The sequence below is a fragment of the Vidua chalybeata genome, chromosome 2, assembly GCF_026979565.1.
Source record: "Vidua chalybeata isolate OUT-0048 chromosome 2, bVidCha1 merged haplotype, whole genome shotgun sequence".
NCBI classification, from domain to species: domain Eukaryota; kingdom Metazoa; phylum Chordata; class Aves; order Passeriformes; family Viduidae; genus Vidua; species Vidua chalybeata.
The window spans coordinates 50079853-50103857 of NC_071531.1; the positions used below are offsets into that span (position 1 = coordinate 50079853).

Genomic DNA, 24005 nt, shown 5'->3' on the forward strand with positions numbered 1-24005 from the left:
ACTCAAGTTACTTTTCTGTTTTTCCTTTTTTCCCTCTAAGCTCTTGTAAAAATGGGATGCTTTTCCAAGTCCTCCAGGCTCCATTGAAATGGTCTCTTTTTAAGTTTTAAAATTTAGAGTGTTTGATCAGGAAAACAAATGAACCAAGACTGGTTTAAAAAAAAACAAAGCTCTTAAAACTTAGAGTACCCTTCACTTTGTAGACAGCTAAGTACTGTTTTATTTAAAATGATTTTTTGTCAAAAGCACTTGCTGGACTGGCTGCAGTGACAGTGACTCAGGCCCTCACACTGCACCTTTCTGTCCTTTAGCTGCAAAGCCATGAAGGGCAGCTAGCGCAGGTGTAGGTGTCTGTCAGTAGGTGAGATGAACCTGCCATTTGGCAAGAACTTTTATCTGCTAAAGTAGCTCTTCAGGTTATGGTTTCTGGGCTGTGAATGTGAACAATTGCCAAGCCATGATTAAGGGGGTTGTTTGCCTGTGCTGGTCTGCAGAATGAAATGTCACTGGCTTGCTGCATGCAGATGGTGAGTCCTGCAGGCTGCTGCAGTCATCTCAGTAGGAGACTGGAAAGTACAAATTACCTTTGGAAATCAGGCTCCTTATGGATTTTGGAATTTAATCTACAAATCTAACTACATACTTATGTCCCCCTGGAATACTGCATGAAATTATTTCCCAACCATCCCCTTCTCTGAAGGGGAGAAGCAAATATATTCCTGTCTAAACAGGACAGGAAAATAATAAGAGCCATCTGCATGTCCCATCAAAAATACGAGGGCTGTTGGAACAAGGAGGAAAATGGTGAGGTCTAGGGAGGCTGATGGAATACGACCAGGTATGTATTGGGTGGATCTCCAGACACGTGTACCATTTCCTAAGGTTAATGATGGCTTTTGCTGAACTTTACCATGTATTGGTAGCTTGAAAAGCTGGGATGGAGAGTTTACAGTGCAAGTTCTCTAGAAACAGTACAAAGATAAATTTTATTCTCCTCATTCCTTCCGAAGGCATCAAGAGTGTGAGTATGCTTCAGTGATTTTCTCTGGATTTCAAATTGCTACCAAAAGATTTGTAGCTGTTGAATCCGGTAGTGAAGTTGTTTCGAGCTGGTCAGTGCCTGATAGGAATGGTGCATTGACAGATTTTGGAATTTCTCCCTTTTCTGAACCTTTTGCCTTCAGTACGCCGAGAGATGATTATTAGTAATAATGCCAGTCTGCACTTTTAAGGAAGGGCAGGCTAGGAGAAAAGACATTAAAAATTATTAATTGAAACACTTGTGGTCAATTGATCAATTTTAGAGAGTGTACTTTCCTATTAAAATAGACACTCATCACCCACATTTGTAGGATGCCAGCCAAATAGGCTCCTTAAATTGATTAATAGCATCACTGGTGTCATGTAGTGCCTCTCGTTTAGAGCCTGATTATGTAACCACACAGGCGCATAGATAGATACAGTGCTGTAGATACCATACTGTTTTCTTGAAAAAGCATTTTATTGATACATTTCTAATGGAAAGCAAAAGAAAGGGCCCAAATTTTCAAAAATATGGTGTTGGAATTTGTTGTGTAAAGGCAGGAATAGGACCTGAACATTATTATCTACTGTGTAGAGCAGGATGCACTCGGCTTATTACTCTATTTCTTAGAAGTGTAGCTGAGCCTGGAAGTTGGGGTTCTTCAGTGTGTATCACAACTTGGAATAGCATTTGCTTGGTTTTCTTTGCTCTTTTTTCCCAACTTTAGGATAAATTGTGGAAGCCTGTCCTTAGATGCTGCAGCTGTAGTTAGAGAGGTTAAAGCCACCTCATAACTATTGCCACCTCTACTTTGGAGGATCAGAATAGATTTGTTTAAGCAGTTTAGGTTTTTGCTAACTTATCTTGCATTTATTGATGCAGTGAGGTAGAAGTTGAATATGTGGGCACTTGTGAAGTGGTGACCATCTCCAGGCTGGGGCTTGGTGGGATGAGGTGTTGGGTCTTTCTGCCTATGCACGTCTCAGCGACATTAACACTGATTTTACGACCACCTGCTGGTGATGTATAAACTTGAAGCTTGTTCAGCTTTTTTCTGCTGCTTGTGGGAACAATTTTGTTCCCTCTTTTAAAAGGAATTTTAATGGGCACAACTTCTCTGTTTTTGCTTATTCTTTCTGTGAAAGTTGGCTCAGACTGCTTGACACTGTGGTGGAGAGCTGCACAGTGTTTTGTCCATAGTGGGATGGTGGTTACTGCCATTTTCTAAGTTCTGTTAAAACATCTTGCACAGTGTAAAAAGGGAAGATATGCCAGGGTTTATATAAGCTACTACATAGTGTTACATTTGTTATTCCTGCTCTGATTTTTCCATTGTCTTGGTATGCCCTCTGAAGTCAAGTATGAGGATGCACTTTAAAAATTTTTGAGTGGTGTAAGGTACTATTTGCCGTCTGAGGCAGTATTAATCTGTTCAGGCATTCATGTGTTTCAGACTGTCTTGCAGGCTAAAACACCAGTAGCTCTGTTCACTACAGCTGGCTTGACCAAAGAGCAGATTTTGACAAAAGTGTGAAGTAAAGTTGCTCTCATTCCTTTGGACTTGTAGCATGAGGCCTTAGGGGTTCATCCACCCTCCCACACATCAGGTAATCAGGAGGTTGCCATCACATTGAGAAACATCAGAGACATGATCCACATACAAATTGTATTCCTAAGTAAACTGGTTCTTAAGATCAGGTAATTTCATTTATAAGTGCATACAAGTGTGAGACTTATTTATTCTTCTGGTGGTCTCTGGGATTCAGCAGCATCCTAACAGAAGGTAAAGAAAATCCTTGTTTTATTTTTGGAATTAGTTAGAATATAGAAGATTATGTTGCAACTCGGAGAAGAGAGAATAAGTACTGCTGCCTGTACCTCAAGTAAGGCTCGATTCTGTACTGAGCATAAACCTAGTTTGAGTAAAAGCATTCAACCAGAAGTGGGACAATGAGTGATAATGTCTGGTAATGCTAATCTGTATTATCAGGACAAAATAAGAGTATGAAACCTATAAAGTTAGGACCTTTCCTGTGCAGTTTCTACTGTGTCGATCTAGTCTTGATGGAGCTCTCCTGCTAGAGAGGTTGATCTTTATCCCTTCCCCCACTGCAGAGATATGGAAAAGTCACTAGCAGGTCTCTTCCCTCTTGTCCTCCTTGAGGCACAGGCAGGTTTCCTGTGGTTTACTTTCCTTTTAATTTAAAGTTTTACTTCATTTTTAGTACACTTAGTCACATTTGTTTCATATGAAGTCCAAACAAAAGGTAGAAACAAAGCATACATAATCCCAATCTGAATTAGGAATAACCACTTTTAAATATTTAAATATTATTTTAAATACTTCTTTCAGATGCTCATAAGCCCTTATGAATACAAATCTTGAATAATCCTTATATGGAGAGAAATATATACTGTTTCCTGAAGAAAGGGGAAAAGCGAAGTCTGAAGAGGAAAAGATGACATTTTTTTATTAATATAATTTTTTTGTGAATTCAGAAATGGAGTTAGGGTTTTCATTCAAGCTTTAAAGTGTATGTTGTTTTGAATGATATATTAAAAAGTATGCTTTATGCACATTCTTTCAGAAAATTTTTTACCAAAAAAACCCCTAATTCATCAAAAATTTGTGACTGAACACATGCATATTTTTATATTAATATATACGTACAAGTATGTATGTATATATATAAAAGCTATAATTTTTATAACAAGGCTTATCGCGTCCTTCAACATTGTGCACAGGCTGGTGAATAAAATTTTCCCTCTAACAGAGTTTGAACTGTGTGCGAGGATAAGGTGGTGAACTAACAGACCTTGTCCTGCACTGTAACTGAGCATTTCTGTATGTCAGAGAAGCTGCCCAAAGTGATGGGTGATTGTGTTTATCACTATTTGTTTCATTTGGATCTAATGAAAAACAATGTCATTCTGTTTAAGCTAGAATTGTGAAGGAAGTATTAAGGTTTCAGAGCTATCCATTCAAACAACTGGGTGTTGAAGTTCACTACTTCTAAAATAAGAAGTCAAATAGTTGTATTTGTGTTTTTTTCTGCTCCCTGCAATTTATTGCACTCTCCTAGATTGACCACTGATTATTATCTAAATCCAGTCATTTGAGGACTCCACTACTTCTCAGAGTTTAACTAAGTCCTATTCTCTATTTAAGATATTATCAGTGTGCACATACACTTTCTAATGTAATTTTTGTACATTGATGCAGTAGCAAGGCTTTTTAAGGATTACGGAAAGACTTCGTCTTTCTCTGAAATTTTATCTAATAGTTGTCAAACCAGACATTTAAGTTCTAGGGAGAGCAAATTGTTCTTGGAATTCATCTTGAAGACTCAGGAGGTCTGGGATTTACCCTTGAAGCTGATCAGTTCAGAATAATTCATTAATGTCAAATAAAAGACCCTGTAAAGAATAATGTTTATTCCTCTAAGTCTCTACTGAAGGACTGTGTAAGCACTTGTTGAACGTTTAGTATAAACCTTTTAAAGTGAGGAGCAGGAGGAACATGGCATGAAGGTTGTGTGTTCAGTTGATTAATTCTTCATCCACATTTGGCCAACTGCATGCTTTTTTTTAATGGAAACCCATTGTCAGAGTATAGTGTTTTGGGGAAAAGTACCCCAAGCATCAGGAAAACAACATTGCTTTTTGGTCAGGTAGCCAAGGATGTATTTACTTGTGTTGCCATGATTGCAGCTGCATTGAGATCAATCTGGTTTGGCATGAATGTATTGGAGGCATCTCTCCCTATAGGCTCAGTGAAAGTTGGGGTAAGATGTTTAGGAGGAGCTGCATCATCCCCATCCCAGACTGCAGTCCTCTCATCTTAGGTGCCCTAGGGACCAAGCAGGTGGCAGAGTTGCTGCTTCTTACTTTGAATCCTGATATACTTTAGTACATGTGTGTGTCTCTTCACCCTGCTAGATGTCATTCTTCATGGGACTCTGGATAAATATTTCAGTCTTCAGGAGTTCAGGAGAACTAGGTATCACCTAGCAACAAGCATCCTCCTCTCTACCTCTTGCTTCTCTTTACTTTTATTAAAGTATCTGAAAACCAGAAGTTGAAGCATTAAGGTAATTTTCAGAAATATTTTGAGCAACTTTAGGTATTTCTGTTATGACATTACAGCAGAGCAACAAAGATGTTAGCGTAGGGGCTGGCATATTAAAGTAAGTAACTGTACCTTGTTTGAACAGCAGTTGCAATCAAAAATTAGCAAAAACTTCATCTGGGGACGGAATAACCCTTATGATCACAGTTGTTAGGATGCATAGCAAGTGATCCTTTGGTCTTGTGAGGTCTGCAGTTACACTTAACCTAAACTGAATAAGTTTTAGGCTGTACTACATGGTTTGTCTTGCAGCTTGTAGTGACTGCTGGGGGGACAGTGCCGTGTATTGGAATTTCAAATTTTTTTTTTCTTTTTTTTTTGCAAGGCTTTGTGGCAAAGTGTATTGGCTAGTTTCAATTACAGTGGTACAGCATTCAGTTTACAAATATCCTGGGGACCAGACCCAAGTCAGGAAAGGGAGACACTTGAAGTCCAGTTGAGGAAGACTTCGGGATATTATTCTCAGTTCAGTGCTGGACTGTATGCCAGCATCTCCTATCCTGTATCAGTTTTAATTGCCAAGGACTGTTGTGGATCTGTAACTTGTGGTTAATGTATATTTTATCTGTAGCTTGTGCAAAATGTCACTTTATGGAGTTTATGAATGTCCCTGCAAGAGTCAGAAACTTGGGAAAAAAGGACAAGTGTGTGATCACTGTTACTAAAAGGGTAGCTATCCTTAACACTGGGTTGAGGATAACCTGTGTTCATCTCTGAATAGTGCTGAAACTGAGCTTTCAGTGATCCTGCCTTACCTGATGGCAAGGGTGGTCTTGATGAGTCTGGGAGAAGTCTTGATGGTTTTGTGGGAGTTTGGTGTGACTCAGGGCCTTTGAAAGGGGTTGCAGAAGTCAAAATACAGATCTAAGGGCTTTCAAGAAGAAAAGTGCATACTTGGAAAAAAAATAGATTATGTAAGAAGGTGACTAGCCCCCTTATGTCCAAATAAGGAGTTTGTTTTGTAGAGGGAAAAGTTAGTAAATTCTGATTCAGCAAATGACTTAACTTTGCAAATGAGTTGGTCTTTTTCAAATGTATATTCCCATACCTATCTGAATTATAAAAGAGTAAAAATAGCACAAGGAGTAATTTGTTAATGTATTAATGTGAATTTTCTTTAAAATTATCAGTATGTAAAAGATAAGTAAAAGTGATACCAGTCTGGTCTTGTGAACTAATGAACTGTGTGGGTTTATATGTTCAAAAGTGTTCTATTTGTAGGGGTATGGCTACCTCTGCACCTGGAGGGACTTCTGTCTTTCCTGAAATATGCTCAGCATGATTGTCTTGAAACTCTTCTCATGCTCCTTTAATGTGATCCAGGAGTCTTGCTCAGCTCCACCAGGGGGTAGCCATGCTGGTCGGGGTGGCACAACCAGGGCATCTAATCTGATCAAGACAGGTTTTCAAAATGGACTAAGTGTAACCAACCAAATTTATTTGGTTTCTTCTTGCTGTAGAAAAAGGAATCTAATGTTTGGTGTCATTCATAAACTCCTGGGGTCCCAAAACACTATTTTAAGGTGAAAATTAGGCTTTGGGTTGAGGAGGGCATAATTCTGTGTTTGCTTAAATTTCATTCTTTTGGTTGAAAATGATGATTTGTGCTTTGCTCTGTGATTACTTAAGAGCCTTTTTAACTTAAAGGTTTCAAATCAGAAATATTGCGCAGCTGTCTCGTTGGGTAGGTTTTCTTCGACTGTAAAACCTGCTTGATTCAAATGAAAGATGTTTCTACTTGGACTTCAATGTCTGATTCCATATTCCTGATAGTAAAAAGTAACATTTCACTGCAAGGGACTGAAAACCAAAGTCCAAAACGGGTTTCATGGCGGTGACGCATGCGGCAGAATGGATGGGCCCTTTTTTCATATGCATGTTGAAGTCCTTTCATATGAAGTAAAAGCTTTTCAGCACTTTTGAAAGTCAGGGCAAACTTTTACAAAGTTACTAGTTAAATGTTATTTTCAGAGGAAAAAGGTTTGCTCTTAATCTTCTCAAAAGCAGCCTAAAATAGAAGCCCTTCCATAGAGGAGAACACCCAGTGGTGCAAGGATGTGGGCAATTCAGTGCTTGTTAATTGTGCAAACCTGAGGAGCATTAATAAGCAAACCCAGTTACTTGTCATTGCTAAAGAAGTAGCTTTTCCATGAGGAGGACCCTTGGACATGAATTAATAATGCAAAACCACAGCTGCAGCTCTGGCTGGTTGGATAGTGGTTAGTTCTGAAACACAGACCCATGTTTGCTGTGTCACCATAGCCACCGTAACATAATAGGACTCCAGCGCTGGTGTGTAACTTGAAGCTAAGTTGTGTTGTAGGAACATGTGTGTCTGTGTGCATGTAGAGAGGAGTAATGATGAGAAAACCTGGAGAACTGGAAACAATTACCAGTCAAACTCTGTCTTCTTTCATAGAGACTCCATGAAGCTTTTGGATACATTGCATTTAATTTAAAGAAAGGAAATGACTAAGTAATTTCCTGTACAGGTTAGGTGACCACATCGTGTAAGTCCAGGATATGGAAAATGTGGTCCAGTTGTCCCATTTTTGGACAAGAGCACAGAGGAAAGAGCAGCTACAAATTCAAAGGTGGTTCTTCAGGTGTGCAGTTTAAAAAAAAAAAAAAAAAAAAGGAATCTGCTACATGAGATTTTGAAATAATCCAAATAATGCCTAGGGAGATTAAATAAAAAAGGAAAAGAGAGTCTACAGGATGCATGAGAGAAGACAAATGGTCTACAACAGTTAGCATGCTTACAGTCTATGGTATTCAGTTAGGTCAGTGTGGTGACTTTGCAGTTTTTTATATTTCATACAAATATTTGAAACTTACTTTCTTCTATTAAATGTAATATTTTCTTAGGAATAAAATATAAGTGTGTGATGTTTAGTCAGTATGATAATAACACACTATATGAATGGACTATTTTTATTTTCTTAAGGGAGCTGCTTCTTTTCACTGTGAAAGTTTGTATAGTATTTGGAAACCTGTCATGTTGTCATATATACAGCAGTAATGAAATACTGGAATGTGGTTTAAAATCAGGCAGGTGATGCTGTACTGGTATTTGAAGGATAACCTTATTTTGAATGACAGAAAAATAACAGCAAATTGTTCATACTAAGTCTAACAGCAGATTTAGATTCTTGACTTCACACCATTTCCATTATTAAGAGAGACATATGTAAGTAGCATTTGCTTCCAGATACATGAACATATTCTGTCAAGGGGTTTAAGACATCCTGTCTATTATTTAAATTTTGGACATCTGAAGATTTTTTTTCTGCCCCAAGACTTTTTTAAAAAGTTGGACTACTGAGTTTGTTTGTTTTCTTAAACCTGAAGGAGCCTCACAGAACACAATATTTGAATCTCTATATGCTTTTTTCTTTTATAGATTAACATAGAATTATAGGATGTTTTGAGTTGGAAGGGACTTACTGTTCATCTAGTTCCAATCTCTCTGCCATGGACAGAGATGCCACCCCCTAGGTCAGGTTGCTCAAAACCTCATCCAACCTGGCCTTGAACACTTTTAGGGATGGAGCATCCACAACTTCTCCGGGCAACCTGTGCCAATGCCTCGCCACCCTCACAGTAAAGAATTTATTTCTAACATCTAATCTACATTTCTCCTCATTTCATTTGAAACGCTGTCTTACGGTATGAGCCCATGAAAAAAGTCCTTCTCCAGCTCTCTTGTAGCCCCTTTAGGTACTGGAAGGTGCTGTAAGATCTCCCCAGAGCTTTCTCTTCTCCAGGCTGAACAACCCCAACTCTTTCAGCCCCTCTTCACAGGAGGGATGCTGCAGCCCTCTGTTCTTCTTTGTAGCACTCATAACTAAACTGATCATGTATCTATAGGAAACCCTGAAAGAAATACATATTCAGATTTTGTGGTGGTCTTGGACAGTTTTTTAATGTGTCACTGTTGGGATTGTGCATAGTATTTTTGGGAAATACAGTTTGAAATATTGTTAAAGAATGCTTGCCCTCTGTAGCTGCTGGAAAGTTTTCCTGTACAAATGCAGGGTACTGTTACATAGTGGGCTCAGAAGACTAATTAAAGCAGTTGGGATTTAGTGAGCTGAAATAGCAGCACAGAAGTTAAAAACACAGAACTTTGACGAAAATCATTAATTAAGAGGAAACATAAGGCTTTCTGCAATATACTTTTTTTGTTGTATTTATCCATTTTTAAGTGCTTACAAAATTACTGTTCTTCTGACCTACGGTTTACTATGGAATAGATATCTGTGGTTAGATTTTTTGTATTTACATGCACAACATACTTGAGAAATTATTGAACTTCTCAGAAAATACACAAATTAAATGATTTAATACTTTCTTTTTCAGGATTGAAGTGGATCTAGGGACAAATGGATGACTGAATATTCATATGAAGAGGAAAGCCATAAAAGTTGGTTGACATTTTTACAGCTATATGCATTATATGTATTAATGTTGGTATCAAAAATGTACACTGTGTTATTAAACAGAATAGCTTACATAACTGGCCTGAGTTTTGTATGCAGTGTTGTCTTTGAGGCAGGGGAATACTGTACCTTAACAGTCGTGGCTTAATGCAGTGTTTGCTGACAATAACTGAATGTTCAGCAGAAAAACCAGTAGTATGGTTAAGGAAATAGGCAATTCCTTTGAAGCCAGGTGTTTGAGTGGGCTCATACATAGTGGTGTTGATCATTCTTCCATGCAAAGATGAATGGAGAATTAGAGGGGTGTTGTCTTCCATTATAGCTACTGACTATGATGGTTAGTATGTTGTGGAGTAGCACTCAGATGCCACATTGACAGATGGATCTGTCAATGTTTAAGATGGATCTGTTAAACAGCAGAGGATCTCTTTGGAAGTTATCTTGGTGCTTTGTTTTCTTGTGATAGAAGGTTGTTTTGCACTCTGAGTTTTCTGTGATCATTAAAAAGGAAGAAGCTATTGATGGACCTCCATGACTGGCTAGTGTTTTAAGACACCAAGCCTTGACCTCTGCCAATCTGAGTTATTGGTGACTATGAGGGATAATCTTTTTCTGGGATACTATGATAACCAGTTCCCACCAAGGCTGTTTAAACACAGATGATGCTGCCTGTGGATTTACACCAGAGCAAATGAATTGTATTGACAAATGCAGGGTGTGGTACAGTGGGATACAGGGCACAGTCCAGGGGAATGCTGTGCAGCAGCTTGGCTAAATAAAGCATTCAGAAAACTCTTAATAGTCAAGGAGGGGTGTTATTGTGGGAAGCCTGCTTCCTTGAGAGCTTCTGTCAAACCCTGAATCCCAGTCAGGGATGGAAACAATCAAAAAACCAGCAAAAACCCCAGGTTTTGTTTTTCAAAAGCACAGTATTAGTTCAATACAAGAAATGTAAGTCTGCAGTTCTTTTAACTTAGCAAAATAGTTCAAGAGGACAGAGTCTTATTTTTCTCAGTGGTAATTTGGTTTTATCAAGCTTTTAGTGGTTCAGAAGTTTTGCTGTTTATGAACTACTGACCTGGATACAGTAGAGTGTAATTCCTTCTTGGGTAAACTTCTTGAGTGTTCACAACAGAGAAGTGGACATGCTGATTCCAGCTACCTCCAAATTCACAAGCGGCATGAGATTTGAGGGAATGATCTATGTCTTTGAATTTTGTTTCCTGAAATAACAGCCAGCAAAACAATCTTCAGAAGCATCCATAGAACATCTGTTTTGTATGCTGCAGGTCCCAGAAAACACCTCCAGCCTCCCAGAGCCAAATTTAAACCCTGATAGAGACAAAGTGGTATTAGTAGCTGTGCAGAAATGTACACAATTTTTTCCATGGGGTCAGGGGCCCATATGCCCACACGAGGCAGCAGTTGTTCCTGCTAAAACCAGAACACAAAGTCTTGAGGAATTTCTCTTTGGTTTGATTGCTGACAAGTCAGTGGCTGCTGCCCATACCGATGTCTAATAGCTTGGGATGGGCCAGCGTCATGGCAGAGCAAACACTTCCCTGCTCAGAGCTCTTGGCTATGAATAGCAGAGTGAAAACCTGATACTTCCTAAACCTTACTTGCATCTTTCAGAAGTGAGGTGATAAAATCTTGTATTTACAAACTTGGGGAGGCACTTCACTTACAGAAAGTGTGAGAGGGTAAAAAACCAAACTAATTGTCTGTAAGCCATCTGTGGATATCATTTTGTTACAGTGGACAACTCTTGCTGTCCAGGAGACAGCACAGAGTAGTACTACCATAGTGTAGTAATGTTCTGTGTTGGATTGAGAACTAACTGGGACAGGCTATGTCTTAGGTATTTGGTTTGGGAAGTGACACCAGGGCAGAAAAAGTTAAGGATTTATTTTTTGAGAGGGGCTGTCATACCCAGAGTGTGTGCAGAGGAGGGACAGCTTCCAGATCAAGCAAAAGTAAAAGACTCTTGAAAGAATTTGACCTTTTTGCAGGTTTCTGTAATTGCATGAGAGCTGTATCTCTGTTAGCTGTGTATCACTGTTCCTCTCTCTGCTTTTGCTCTTCTGGTTTAACACAGAGTGGTGGAATGAGGAAGGAAGAACTGGAGAACAGGGTGACCTCTTTCTTGTCAAGCCATAGTTCCACTCTCTCATGCCCTTCTGATGACTTCCCGCAGTAATTGTGGGAAGCTGCTCTAAATATGTGCAGATAAGGAAGGGGGTACTGAGTTACTTCTTTACATGTATTCTGTTTGGCAGCCTTTGCAAATGTAGGACTCTGAATCCTACTGGTAGTCTTTTATATTAGGAAAGTACTGTGATTAAATCATATCGCTGAATGAAAAGAAAAATGTGGTTACACGGAGGAATTCAAAGCTTGAGGCTAAAAATTCCTTTTCTGGGAAGAAATTATTCCAGAAGGCTTAAGCAACAGAGGTGGAGAAGGCTTCTCTGTGGTCACTGTTAAGATCAGTTGATAAAGTTCTGACTCCAATAGAGAAGAGATTGGATTTCAGCCAGCACCCTGCCTTAGCTTTTTGTTTTAATGCTCCTCTACTAATCTAGTTTTGAAAGATTTTCACTGCTAACATTAAAATGCTGGTGTATTGTTGGGAGTGTAAACAACTTGTGTTGCATTGACTGTATGTTATACTGGTATATTTTAGGTCTTCCTTTGTCTGCATCAAAATATATGTAAACATTGTGTTGTATAAATAAGTGATATCTAAGCATATATGCAACTGATGAAGGAAAAATGGGCATAATTCTTTGTCTCATAAAATAAAGTTAGATTAATATCTAGCAGAAAAAAGAAATATGCAAAAGTAAATCTGACAGCACATGGGTATGTTGAATGCATGCAGCTTATGATGCTTCTGCATTTTCCATGTCCAGCTGCATCCAGAGGTTCATTTATCTGTTGAATCAGGTATTTAAAGTTTATGTTTTTCAGTGTACAGTGGCTGAATGGGGGTGTTGGGGGGTGAGACTTGGGTAGGAGCTGGTAAGGAAATGGGTAACTGACAGAGAAAAACTAGCTCAAAATAAAGATCAAGACTTCAAAACCAGGTAAACAGGACTGAAAGAAGGTCAGAGAGCAAAACTAAAGGGGAAAAAGAGGTTGTTCAGATTGGAAAAGCAGAGATCTGGGTTGTATTAACGAGTGGCCATGGGTGAATCACACCACTCACACTGTGGTTTCATGAACAGCTTCTAGAAATAACACTGGGCAGTTCAGCTGATCAGGTTTAATGATATTCTAAGTTATTTAATGCTGGAAAAGTGATGAACTGAGTTTAATGGTGTAAGGATGACTCCTAATTTTCTGTATGTCATGTCTTCAAAAAAATCAAAACCAAACCAACCAAGAGCAAACTTCAGGTCAGCTGTTTAGAGGAAGGGACTTAAGGAGGTGTTTCTTGAACTGTTGAAAGCCCCCTCCATTTCAGGAATCTCCCAATCTTTTATGTGCCCTTGCCTCACCTCCTCTGGCTCCTGCATGTAGCAGGGCATGGGAGGGTGCAGAACCTGCTAGCTGCTGATTGCAGGCCTAGGGCTCTACCCCATGCTCCACTGCCGGCTGGGCAAGCCCCTGGGTCATCTCATCTGACTCAGGATCTGCCCTGGTTTTGTATGGAGTTTGGATTCATTTGACTTCATCTTTTCCGTTTTTCATGCTTTTTAAAGTCTGATCATGATTTAAAAATGGCTTTGTAATATGTATTTGAGAATGTTTTCAGGAAGTTTTATGGTTTTATTTGCATAGTCAGTATAGTGGTAACAGTGTGGTGATATTTTTGGTTTTTCTTGTCAGTTGTCCCCTCTGTATTGCAAACAAATGCAGTTTTTCTAGAAAGAAAGCGGCTGCTCTTAAGGAGTCTTTCTCATCTAACATCATTCAGTGAATTCTTGGAATATCTTTATGACTAGAAACATCAACTTGGTAAAATATATGAATCTCAAGGGAATTAATTCACACTGACCATCAATCTATCTTTTTGTCATATGCTTTTCAGTTTAGATTACTCTCAGGCAAAGAGGCTGTAGTTTGATGTTTTGTCTTAATTCATTGTGATTATAAATTAGCTGGATAAAACAGTGTAACAAATGACTACTTAAAAATGACTGATGGCCTTCAGCAAGGCAGGGGGATGTGAAGATCTTTTGGCTTCATCTGTTGTCTAGCATTTATCAAGATGGGTCCCTTAACAGTTGATTTTTAATGAATATTTCACAATGTAAACAGATAGCAGGCAGTTGTCTGGAGCTCAGTCGTATTCACAGGACAGATCTGCTTTTACTTGCTGTTGGTGAAAAATGTAAAAGTTAACACTGAAACTCTAGAGTGGGAGGAAAGCTTTTCCCGAAATCTTACGTTGCGGAAAGGGAGGAACAGCAGTGATTTTCTTTCTTTTCCTGTTCTTCACATCAGCAGCCACATACTGTGCTGTCTCTTGCTCCTGTCTTTTCCCACTGGTGCTAGAGGGCTGCGCATGGTGCACACTGTAGCCCCAGGTTTGCTCACTGTAGGCTCAGTCCTACTGCAGGTAAGGTGAGGTGAATTTGGAGCTAAGGCCCATGACTGAAAAATTGCTGAGGTAATTTCCAACACTGAAATTTTCCAAGGAGAAAAAGGCTTTAAGATGGCTTGCAACAAACCACTTCAGCTTTGTGAGTTTGCCTATGAGCTCTTTCCTGTTTCCCTTGCATTTGCAAAGTTATGGAATGATTTCTGGAAAGACCCTGGTGTTCTTATTAGGCTTTCCTTATGAACAGCAGTACAAAATTTGTTCTACACAGCTCGTTTCTTAATTTCTTCCAGACAGATGCTTGCATAATCTAAGTAGTTTCTCATCTATGGATCCTGAGTCTTGGCTACATTCTATTAGTTTCCTAACTCTCTTGGTGGCACACATATGTGTAGATTGTGGACAAATCATATTTAGGAGTTGGCTTGTGATCTGACCTTGTTTAAATAAAATTGGGTTATGATTTTGAGGGTTTTGTTTTTGTATTTAGTTTCTATCAATATGGGTTAGGGGTAAAACATCCATGGAGTATCCTCACCATTTCTTTTAAGTTTTATATATAAAAAATGCAGTATATTTCAGAAGTGTTATTTTACTGATTGAAGATAGCTGTGGTCTTTTTGCACTCTGAGTTTTCAGAAAGGCGTAGAAAGTAGGCATAGAGTGAGTTAGGCTTGCCCTGTCAAAGCCTGGTCTTCTGCAAAATCTCAAGCTTTGCTCTAAAATCAATACAGATATCTTCATATTTTATAAATAAGGTTGTATTCTCAAATAGTCAGAGCAAAGTTGCCCAAAAGGCTTTGTTCATAATTGGGAGAAATGTCTTTGGCTCAGCAGTGGTGTGCAGGGTTTGCATCCAGTGTCTGCACAGACTTCTGCTCTGCTTGGAGCTGATGTGGAATATTTCAGATGCATTGGTTTTTGAATTAAAATCCTTTTTATTAAACCGTTTTTTGAAATAGGAAGAATGGAGAATTGCATAAAAGAGGATGGCAGCAATTTTCATGTGAGGTGATGTGTGGGGGAGTAAGGCAGCCCACATTATAGTGCGGTTTACAGGAGAGTAATTTGTCTAGAATTGACAAAATGTGATAAAAACATGGAATATTTAAAATGTTCTTTTCACAGTTCAAGTAATGAAAATTACTAAATGTCGTTGTAAAGCAAAGGTAGATCTTGCTGGTGTTGCCTGGATCACTTCTCCATAAAGAGATAGGTGGTGAGGATGGTCTGTGGGTAGTAAATTGTGGATGTAGGTGAAAGCTGTTTTAAGAGCTTACTTCTTCACCTACTGACATAACTCAGTTCTGTAGAGTGCCGTTTAAACTACTTCTGAAAGTTAATAGATAACCCTTTATGCTCTTATTTAGTAAATGGTTTAGCGTCTATAGTTTGTATTACTTACTGCTGTTGATTATAAGACTTGAAGTGTGGTAACTTCATCTGATTTTTTAAGGTCAGAGGGAGCTTTTAAATGCATCCTGTGATCACAATCCTCCTGTAAATGTTGCTTTGTTTTTTGAAGTTTGAGAATTTTTTTGTCGGGTTGAGGGTTTTCTTTGTTTGGTTTTTAATTCATTATGGGAGTGGAAAAAAAAAAATGTAAAACTTCATCTTGAAAAGATCAGCAAGAGCTCAGAGCAGAGTTAACAAAAACTAGTCTGTGAGTATAAAATAACAAATAGCTTTATAATGTGGGCAAAGACACCCTTGGTTCCCATTTCTGTTGAAAACGTGTGGTGTGTGTTGGTGTTCCCCTGCTGGGAGGGAGAGATGTGTTAAAAACAGAGTTCCTGCATCTCAGGTGGAGCAGAAACTCATACCACCTCTTGTCTCCAAAATTCATCTTGCAGGCTATATATGAAATAAAATGGTGGAAACAGCCTAAAGATCTAGGTGAGAAATTTTCAAGTGAGCATTTCCTCAGTTCAGGCTATAGTGGGAAGTGAGCCAAGAAGTGTTACTGCTTTAGCTTAGATCAGGAAATGCTTTCATGCATGTCCTGGCCCAGCAGGCTTGGTTTCACCTCATGCCATGGCCCAGGGCTGCACAAGCTAGGTGACTTGGAATAAACATGGTTTGGTGTTGCCAAACCACTGTCTGTTTCAAACCACTTTCTTCAGTTCCTTTTTCAGCCTTGACATCTCTTCTGGGGACTAGTTTTAACTGATGGGACATAACCCACAGAGAACTAAATTGCAAATGCCTGGATTTGTTCTTTTCAATTTTAGTCATTTTGCTGAAGGCTCCTGTCTTGTACTAGTCAGCAGAGAGCAATAAGCAGCTCCAGAGGGCAGTTCTTCCATGGGATTTCTCTGTCTTCCCTGGAAGGACATCTGTTCTGCCTATAAGATACGATGGTACAGACACTGTGAGTGCACGAGGCTCCATGCTGCTGGACTCACTCTCCAGCCCTTGGGTTTCCAAAACACCCCTGAGCATCCCTGCTCTTGCAGCCTGACTTCTTCGCTGCCATTCGGTCTCCTGGGAATGAAAGAGCAGTCACCATGACCGTTTCACCTTTTAATCCTAGTGCACTTAGTGAACAATTATAATAATTCTAGTAATGAATAAATTTATACTACTCCAGAGAGGGAAGCGCAAGGCATTTAATTTCAAAGCTGTTTGACAAGACCATTTTGATATATGTATTTTCAGAAGTATGACACAAGTTTCCAAAGTGCCTAATAGGGACAAAAATTTTTAAATTCATTCTCTCAGGTTTTCAGTTTCCAAGAAACAGAATAATCTTCATTTCTGTTGAGCATAATCCATAAAATAAAACAATTTAAAAACAGATATACAGGACTTGCTACTTGCTACTTCAGTTTATTATGACCTCTTTCTGGTCATTAGTTATAAGCATATAACTTTGCATGGGAAAAAAAGATACTTCTCTTGTGTGGAGATATTAATTCTCAATATCATGAAGCATCACAACTAATTGCATTTTGGAGTTAATCTTTTCTTTGTGATGAGGAAGGGAATAATCTCCATCTGAACAGTGGTGCAGATTAAGATACATTGAACTAGATACTGAAATACTATGTGTTCTTGTTTTCCTTTTCCTACATATCTGACAATAAGAATTTAGTGGTAGAAGTAAGCGCATTTGGATTTTAGTATTTTTGACATCCTGTGGAGAGCATGATGTCAAACAATAGCAATTTGTCACTTCTCATATGATGGTGTAGAAGAATGTGTTAGAATTCAGTAGCTAGCACATAAGGAGAAGACAGTTTAATACTGATATCCACTGCTAACAGGCCTGAATAATGATTCCACTGGGTATGGTATTTCCTATACCCAAGGACATATGTCTAAAAGAGAAAACAAGCTCCCAGTATTAATCTAAATCTCGACTCACTCTTGTGCTTCCCACGTGATGATTCATTAAGTCTTTCTTATGCAGAGGTCTGGTGATGAGTCAGGAAAGGGCAAGTTCTCTGCTTTGAGGCTGTCACCTTCTTTTGAACTTTGCTATTTACTGAAGTTTTTTGGTGTTCAGTTTGATAGCAGTCAGCTGCAGCTGTGATTGCAGTCTGCTGTGATGGACATGTGGGCATAGCTCCGGTGAAAACAAAGGCCTAGGCTTTCAAACATTATAGGTAAACATGCTGAGTTTCCACCTTAATTTTAAAGTAATATAGAAGCATTTCAGTATTTGTATTAGGAAAAAACAAACAAAAAACCCCCAACCACTAAAGGCTAAACACATGATAAAAGGTGTCTTAGAAATAGCAAGATACAAAACATTACATTTTCCTTGTCTTTTTTTTTTTTTTCCATATTTTTAAGAGCATGGTACAACCCTCAAAACCCAGACATTTGGAGTACAGTCTAAGTTTCATTTAAAACTATACGAATATGGGATTAGATGTTTCTGAACTGAAATGACAGTGAGAATCTCTCTTGCAAATTAAGAAGTAAGGAGTGCCTGTTGGTCTTAGGAAGATGAAAATTAACTTAGATGTGTAGGTTGTCTTAAGTGCAGTGGAACTGAGATGATGTTAGCTGAACTACTCTTTGGAGATTTACATAGTGGATGAGATACAGGAGCTCCAGGCAGAATGACAATGGAGTTTATTTTATCACAGGATGTAAAACAAGTGAATTGCCATAATAATCTCTGCATAAAGCAAGGGTAATCTTTTTTTTTTTTTTTTTTTTTTTTAATATGGAGAAAGAGAGCCAGAGAGTTCACAATATCCTGGCTGTTCATGTACAAGGAACTAAACCTTTCTTTAGAATGACCTGAATCCATTCAGCCATCATGCTTTCTTATTGAGCTCTTCAGGGAGGACAAGCAACATACATCTCTGAAAATATATTTTTTTATGTAATGAAATGAGATATTAATTCATGGCTTGATATAAGATGCTCATAACAGGTTGGGTAATTATTCTAACTGTTATATATTTAAATATATGGAAAGTATTTATAAACCAAGCATACCTGCTGTTAGTTCTATAGTGGTAATGATAATTTCAGAAGTTTTAGAGCCTTTGTCATTTAAAAGTGGGTACGTTTTGGAAAGAAGCTTTAATGTTAAAAAGTTGCAGGATTTCATTTTTTATCAAACCGATTTAGCCACTTTGGTTGGTGTGGAAGTCTGTTTTTCTACTTCAGCTGATAATACCTTTTCAGCTTGGAAAATGGACAAAGAAACACTGGAAAAGTAAAATAGTTAAGTTTCGGAGGTAATAACAACACCCAACTCCTGTTGTATCCTTTTCAGCTGTGTATTTGGTTTCAAGCAAGAGTTGGACTCTTACGTTATTCTGAATGTAAATGTGCCATTGCTCTTTGATCTTTAGCAAAACTTCCTAATGATCAAGGCTACTTAGCACTTTTGCTTGAAGGAAAAGATTTACTTTGGGGCATAGCAAGTTTCCAGAAGAGTTAATGATGTCCTTAGGTTCTGGCTTTTGTGAGCTGTATGCAGCTTAAGAATTCTTTTGTATTAATCTTATGTCAATTGCTAGTTCTTCTAGAAGAGCCTAGTGCACAGAAATAAGGCATTTATTTACCTAATGTAAAACCAGGTTATCAGAAAAAAGTCTTAATTTATTTGAAGTAGTATTATGTAAGTTTCTGTTTTTGTTAATGAAGAAACATATTTCCAATGATTTCAGCTGTGCCGAACAATAGCTAGGCAGTCTACTAGGTATGCTGTGCTCCACTCGTAATTCCCAGGTGCAGGCTGGGATTAGTTCTGCCAGATTTCCTCTGGATACTGGGTAGCATTTATTGTTTATCAGTTGATGTACAAAGTTAGATTTTTCTTTTTGCCAGTCAGGGTTTTTTTTTTCTGTATTTCTGGTAAATGTGTTATTTCTGTCAAATAACAAGTCTGTATCAGTAACAGTTACTGGAGTGTGGAAGGAAGGGCACCTACATGATAACCCATCTGCTTATATTTGCTGGTGTCTCTCCACAGTGCCAGCCTGGTGGGATCAGAGACTGAGGAATCTTTTATAAGAACAGTGTTGTTTTCATCAGAAAGTGTTTTAAAACACTGAAATTCTTCCACCCCATTGGCTCTGAAATCTCCCACGTGGGGATCTTTAGAGTAAATAAATAAAAGATCACACCAGGCAAATGTGATTTAAAGTGTTTGTAACTGTTCCCCAAACAGCAGTAAAATCCTAAATATGATATGAGCAAGGCAAACAAGGGGAAAAGTTCACTTCAGCCTCCAGACTTAGTATTTGCACTATGTAGCTATGCAGCACCAGACCTTTGTGTACACAGGAGAGGATTCTGAAGAGTCTTGGTGTCTGAAGGACATCCCCCTGGATTAGGACAGCTTCCTCATGCCCTGCTTCTCCACAGCTTGCCCTTCTTTGGGCTGTGTGTACATTTGTATCAGAGAAGTCTCTTATTTGTAATCCAAACCTAAGTGACCTACCAGTAGTTGCCTGCACAGAGCCAGAAGTATTAAATGGTTTGAGCTGGGTGGGACCTTAAAGATGCAGCCCCACTGCTGGGGGCATGGACACCTTTCACTAGACTGGGTTTCTCAGAGCAGCATTCAAACAGGCTGTGAACACTTTAGAGATAAGGCATCCACAGCTTCTCTGGGAAACCTTTTCCATTGTTTCACCAACCTCACAGAAAAGATTTTTTTCCTAGTATCGAATCTAACCCTACCCTCTTTCAGTTTGAATCCATTCCCCCTTGTCCTATCACTACAGACACTTGTAAAAAGTCTCTCTCCGTCTTTCTTGTAGGCTCGCTACAGGTACTGGAAGGCTGCTGTAAGTTCTCCCCAAAACCTTCTCTTGTCTAGGCTGAACAGTCCCAGTTCTCCTAGCCTTTCTTCATATTCCATCCCTCTAAAGATCCTGGTGTCCCCCCTCCTCTGGACTCGCTCCAACAGGTCCATGTACTTCCTCTGCTGGGACCCCAGAGCTGGATGCAGGGTTCCAGGTTGGGTCTCATCAGAACAGAGCAGAGGGGCAGAATCCCCTCCCTGTCCCTGCTGCCCACACTGCTTTGGATGCAGGCCAGGACATGTCTGGTTTCTGGGCTGGGAGTGCCCATGGCTGGGTCATGTCCAAAATCTCATCCACCAGCACCCCCAAGTCCTTCTCAACAGTGCTGGTCTCCATCTGCTCTAGCATGACTGTGGTGGTTTTGTTAAACTGTTGTTCCTTTAGTTAAATACCCTGAAGGTTTCAGTTGCAGAAGTTTACAAGTTGTACAAATCATAAAGAGTAAGCATTTACTGCTTGTTGTGTTGTTCAGCCAGGATTGTGCCCTGCATGGGTGCATGTTACTACTAACCTCTTAGTAGGCATTTCAGAGTGGTGAGCATGTGAGGTACTTAGTGGTATCCACTGCAAAATTTCAACGAAAATTATCCAATCCAAGAATAAACATTTAAATCTGACTCTAAAGCAGTTGTGTGGCAGAATGGGAAGGATTTTTTTGGGAACCCGTTTCAAAAGGCCTGCTTTGCCCTGTTGAGTAGGGTTCTGTGGAACTTGATAATTAGATATAGTCATAACAATATTAACAGTGATGTCTTTAATTAATCTAGTAGTTCCTCACAGTTGAATGGGTGATGTTACTTTTTTTTTTCTTCACAGTTGTGGTATATTCTGGTTAATACTTAATTTTGTGCTTTGGAGTAAGAGATTAATCCACTAAGTTTGCAAGTATTCTTTCATGTTGCAAATAAATTTAGAGTTTTCATTACTTAAAAAAAACCCAACCAAAACAAGAACAAGAACAAAACTACCATAAACTTCCAAACAAATGACAAATACAGACAGGAACCACCACCCCTGAATTTTTTGGCGACCGTTTTAAACTTAAAAATAAATATTGGTAGAATTTCACATTTTTCGCTTAAGAGTGGATAATTTATTCTCCCTGGCACCAAACAGATAGTAAAATTACCAAGCTTTTTTCTAAAATTCTTGAAACAAATGCATTAATGTCTTCAGACAGTATAGAGTATACCTCCACATACTAAAGGCATGCACATGCTCACAGACAAATGCATGGAAACTGACTTGATGGTACTGAGCCAGGGGATGAACATTTTAGGAAGCAGCACTAAACAGTGATGTGACTTTGATGCTTTTCATCACAAAACCCAGATTCTTTTAGCTGAAGTCCGTCCCATGATGAGTGATTTTTAAGAAAACGTATTCATAAAAAAATTCTTTTTTTTTTTTTTTTTTTTTATTTTTTTTTTTTACTTTACATGTGAAGTTTTGACTTGGCATGAGCTTTGAGCTTTCAGCACAGAAAGCATTCTCGTGAATCAGTTACATTGATCATGGGAATCGCTCACCAGATTTGTGGCACCATCATTCAGTGTCTGATAAACACTGCTCTTGAAACGACTGTGGCTGTGATTTTAGTGGTGAGATTTTAGTAATGTTTATTGAATTTCAGCAACCAGAATAATGATGGAGGTAGTTTGTCATGTTATTAATGTTAGAGGTCTGGGTATCTTCAGAAGGATTCAGTACACATAACACTTGATGTCTATACAGAGATCGTTGTTTAAAAATATGAGCAACTTAATCCATCCAGTTCTTGTGGTGCAAAGTAAATCTAATAAAAGCATTTTAGTCTATGTGAGACATAGCTAATATGGACAGGAAATCGTTTTCATCATTTTACACAGTGTAACTAAGCCATGTGTTGGGAATAAATATGTGATTTATACAGGCACAATTTCTTTTTATGTCCTAATGAAAAATGTTAAATATATTAGTATGACTCGGGGCTTGACACATGATCTGAATGCTATGTATGATGCCAAGCAACCAGTTATCTCAGTGCATTATTTCTTGAAAGCCTTGACATAGGTAAGGTCACTATACATTTTTAAAGGGAGTGTGATGCTAGGTTGATACAGGATGAAAGGATGATACAAATAACAACACTTTGTTAGACCTTGCTGCTGCGCAGTGTATAATCAGGTGCTCTGACTTCATGAGCACTAATGAGGATTTAAAGACCCAGTGGTGCACATTTAGCAGTCACACATGATTCTGTCAAATGCTTTTACGAAGGGCCCCTCTCATGCAAAGTGCAGTTCAAAAGCAGGTAGGAATGAATAGTTTTATTGTATAGCTTGGTGTAATACTTCTCAGTGTTTCAGTGAGCACAGCAATAGGTTGCAGTGTGCTGGTGCTTTGCCAGGTGCTGCTGTTTGGCTGTGATTTTTGCCAGTTGTGAAGCTGGCCAGGAGCAATAGTACGCATGGGCAGGCTGTATCACTGCATTTTCAGCGATCGAATAGTCACTGAGAGGAACAAAGGGAGAGGGTTCTGAAGTTATTATTTGAAGTCCATACTAAGCTGTATATGCCATGGGCTGACCATCTCATTTAGCTCTACAGTAAATGTCAGGTGGTGAAATCCTGCAGAAGAACAGTGGCCTACCTAGTTTAAGGTACCTTTTGGCAGTGATCTGTACCAGGTACTTGGCAGAAGAATGTCAATTCATTCTGAAGTGCAGCTCTTGAGACCAAATGCTATGGTTTAGAGCTGATTTAACTTTGGTGTTTTTGGTGTGTATTATGCGTAAAGAAGAAACATAAAAATAGAAATGTGTTTTCTGTTGGAACAAATGTCCATCTACCTTACCTGCTTCTGCTTTGAGTAGTCAATAATGGATGCTTAGGGAAAGGATGTAGCCAGGCTGTTGTATGAGTGATGGTATTGCCCCAGTACCTCTTTCAAGTTTGCATAGCCAGAGGTTGTATCTGTATTTTTGTGCTTGATGATAGCTCTTGGTAAACAAATCTATAGAAAAGTCCAGTTGTTTTTCAACCAATATCCAGCTCATCAGACAAGCAGACTTGTCATGAGGCTAGCTTCTCTCTGTGTGAAGTTATGGCTTCCAGTGCAAATCCTATGGTTTCCAGTTAGCCCCTGCTTTGGGTAGGAGGTTGGACTGGAGATCTCCTGAAAAGCTTTCCCACTAAATTATCCTTTGATCCTAAGAAAAAACCAGTTTGGCTATAGCATTCATTGTTCCCCTAGTTTTTCCATGATATTTCATGCTGTAAAATGACTTGGTATAAATGAATTATGCATTAGCTTGTCTTTTGCCTAGACACACACCCATATATTTTGTTTATAATCTCTAATTTAATATAACTGCCGAGTTTGATTTGCTTTATATAGCAAATTTGGTATCTCTGCCTTTTCAAGAAGTTTTAATCAAAGTTCAAAGCGTCTCTTAATGTACTGCTATATGTGCTACTTCTGTATCTCTTTCTGATGTTTTCCAGACTTTTATTACTCTGTCTAGAATTACTTAAACTATTCTTTAATCTTGACGTTTGCCATTATTTTAATAATTTGCAGTAATTTTGTGCAGAGCACTTGT

At 38.7% G+C, this 24005-nt stretch overlaps 1 protein-coding gene across 2 annotated transcripts in view; it reads left to right on the forward strand.

Moving 5' to 3' along the window:
• Positions 1-24005, forward strand: part of KLF12 (KLF transcription factor 12) — a 232562-nt gene that overhangs the window by 55161 nt on the left and 153396 nt on the right. For both annotated transcript variants that reach the window (XM_053935016.1, XM_053935018.1), the window contains exon 2: positions 9516-9579. In XM_053935016.1, the coding sequence (XP_053790991.1) occupies positions 9559-9579 (21 nt within the window). In that variant the 5' untranslated portion in view covers positions 9516-9558. The remainder of the gene's footprint in view (positions 1-9515; positions 9580-24005) is intronic.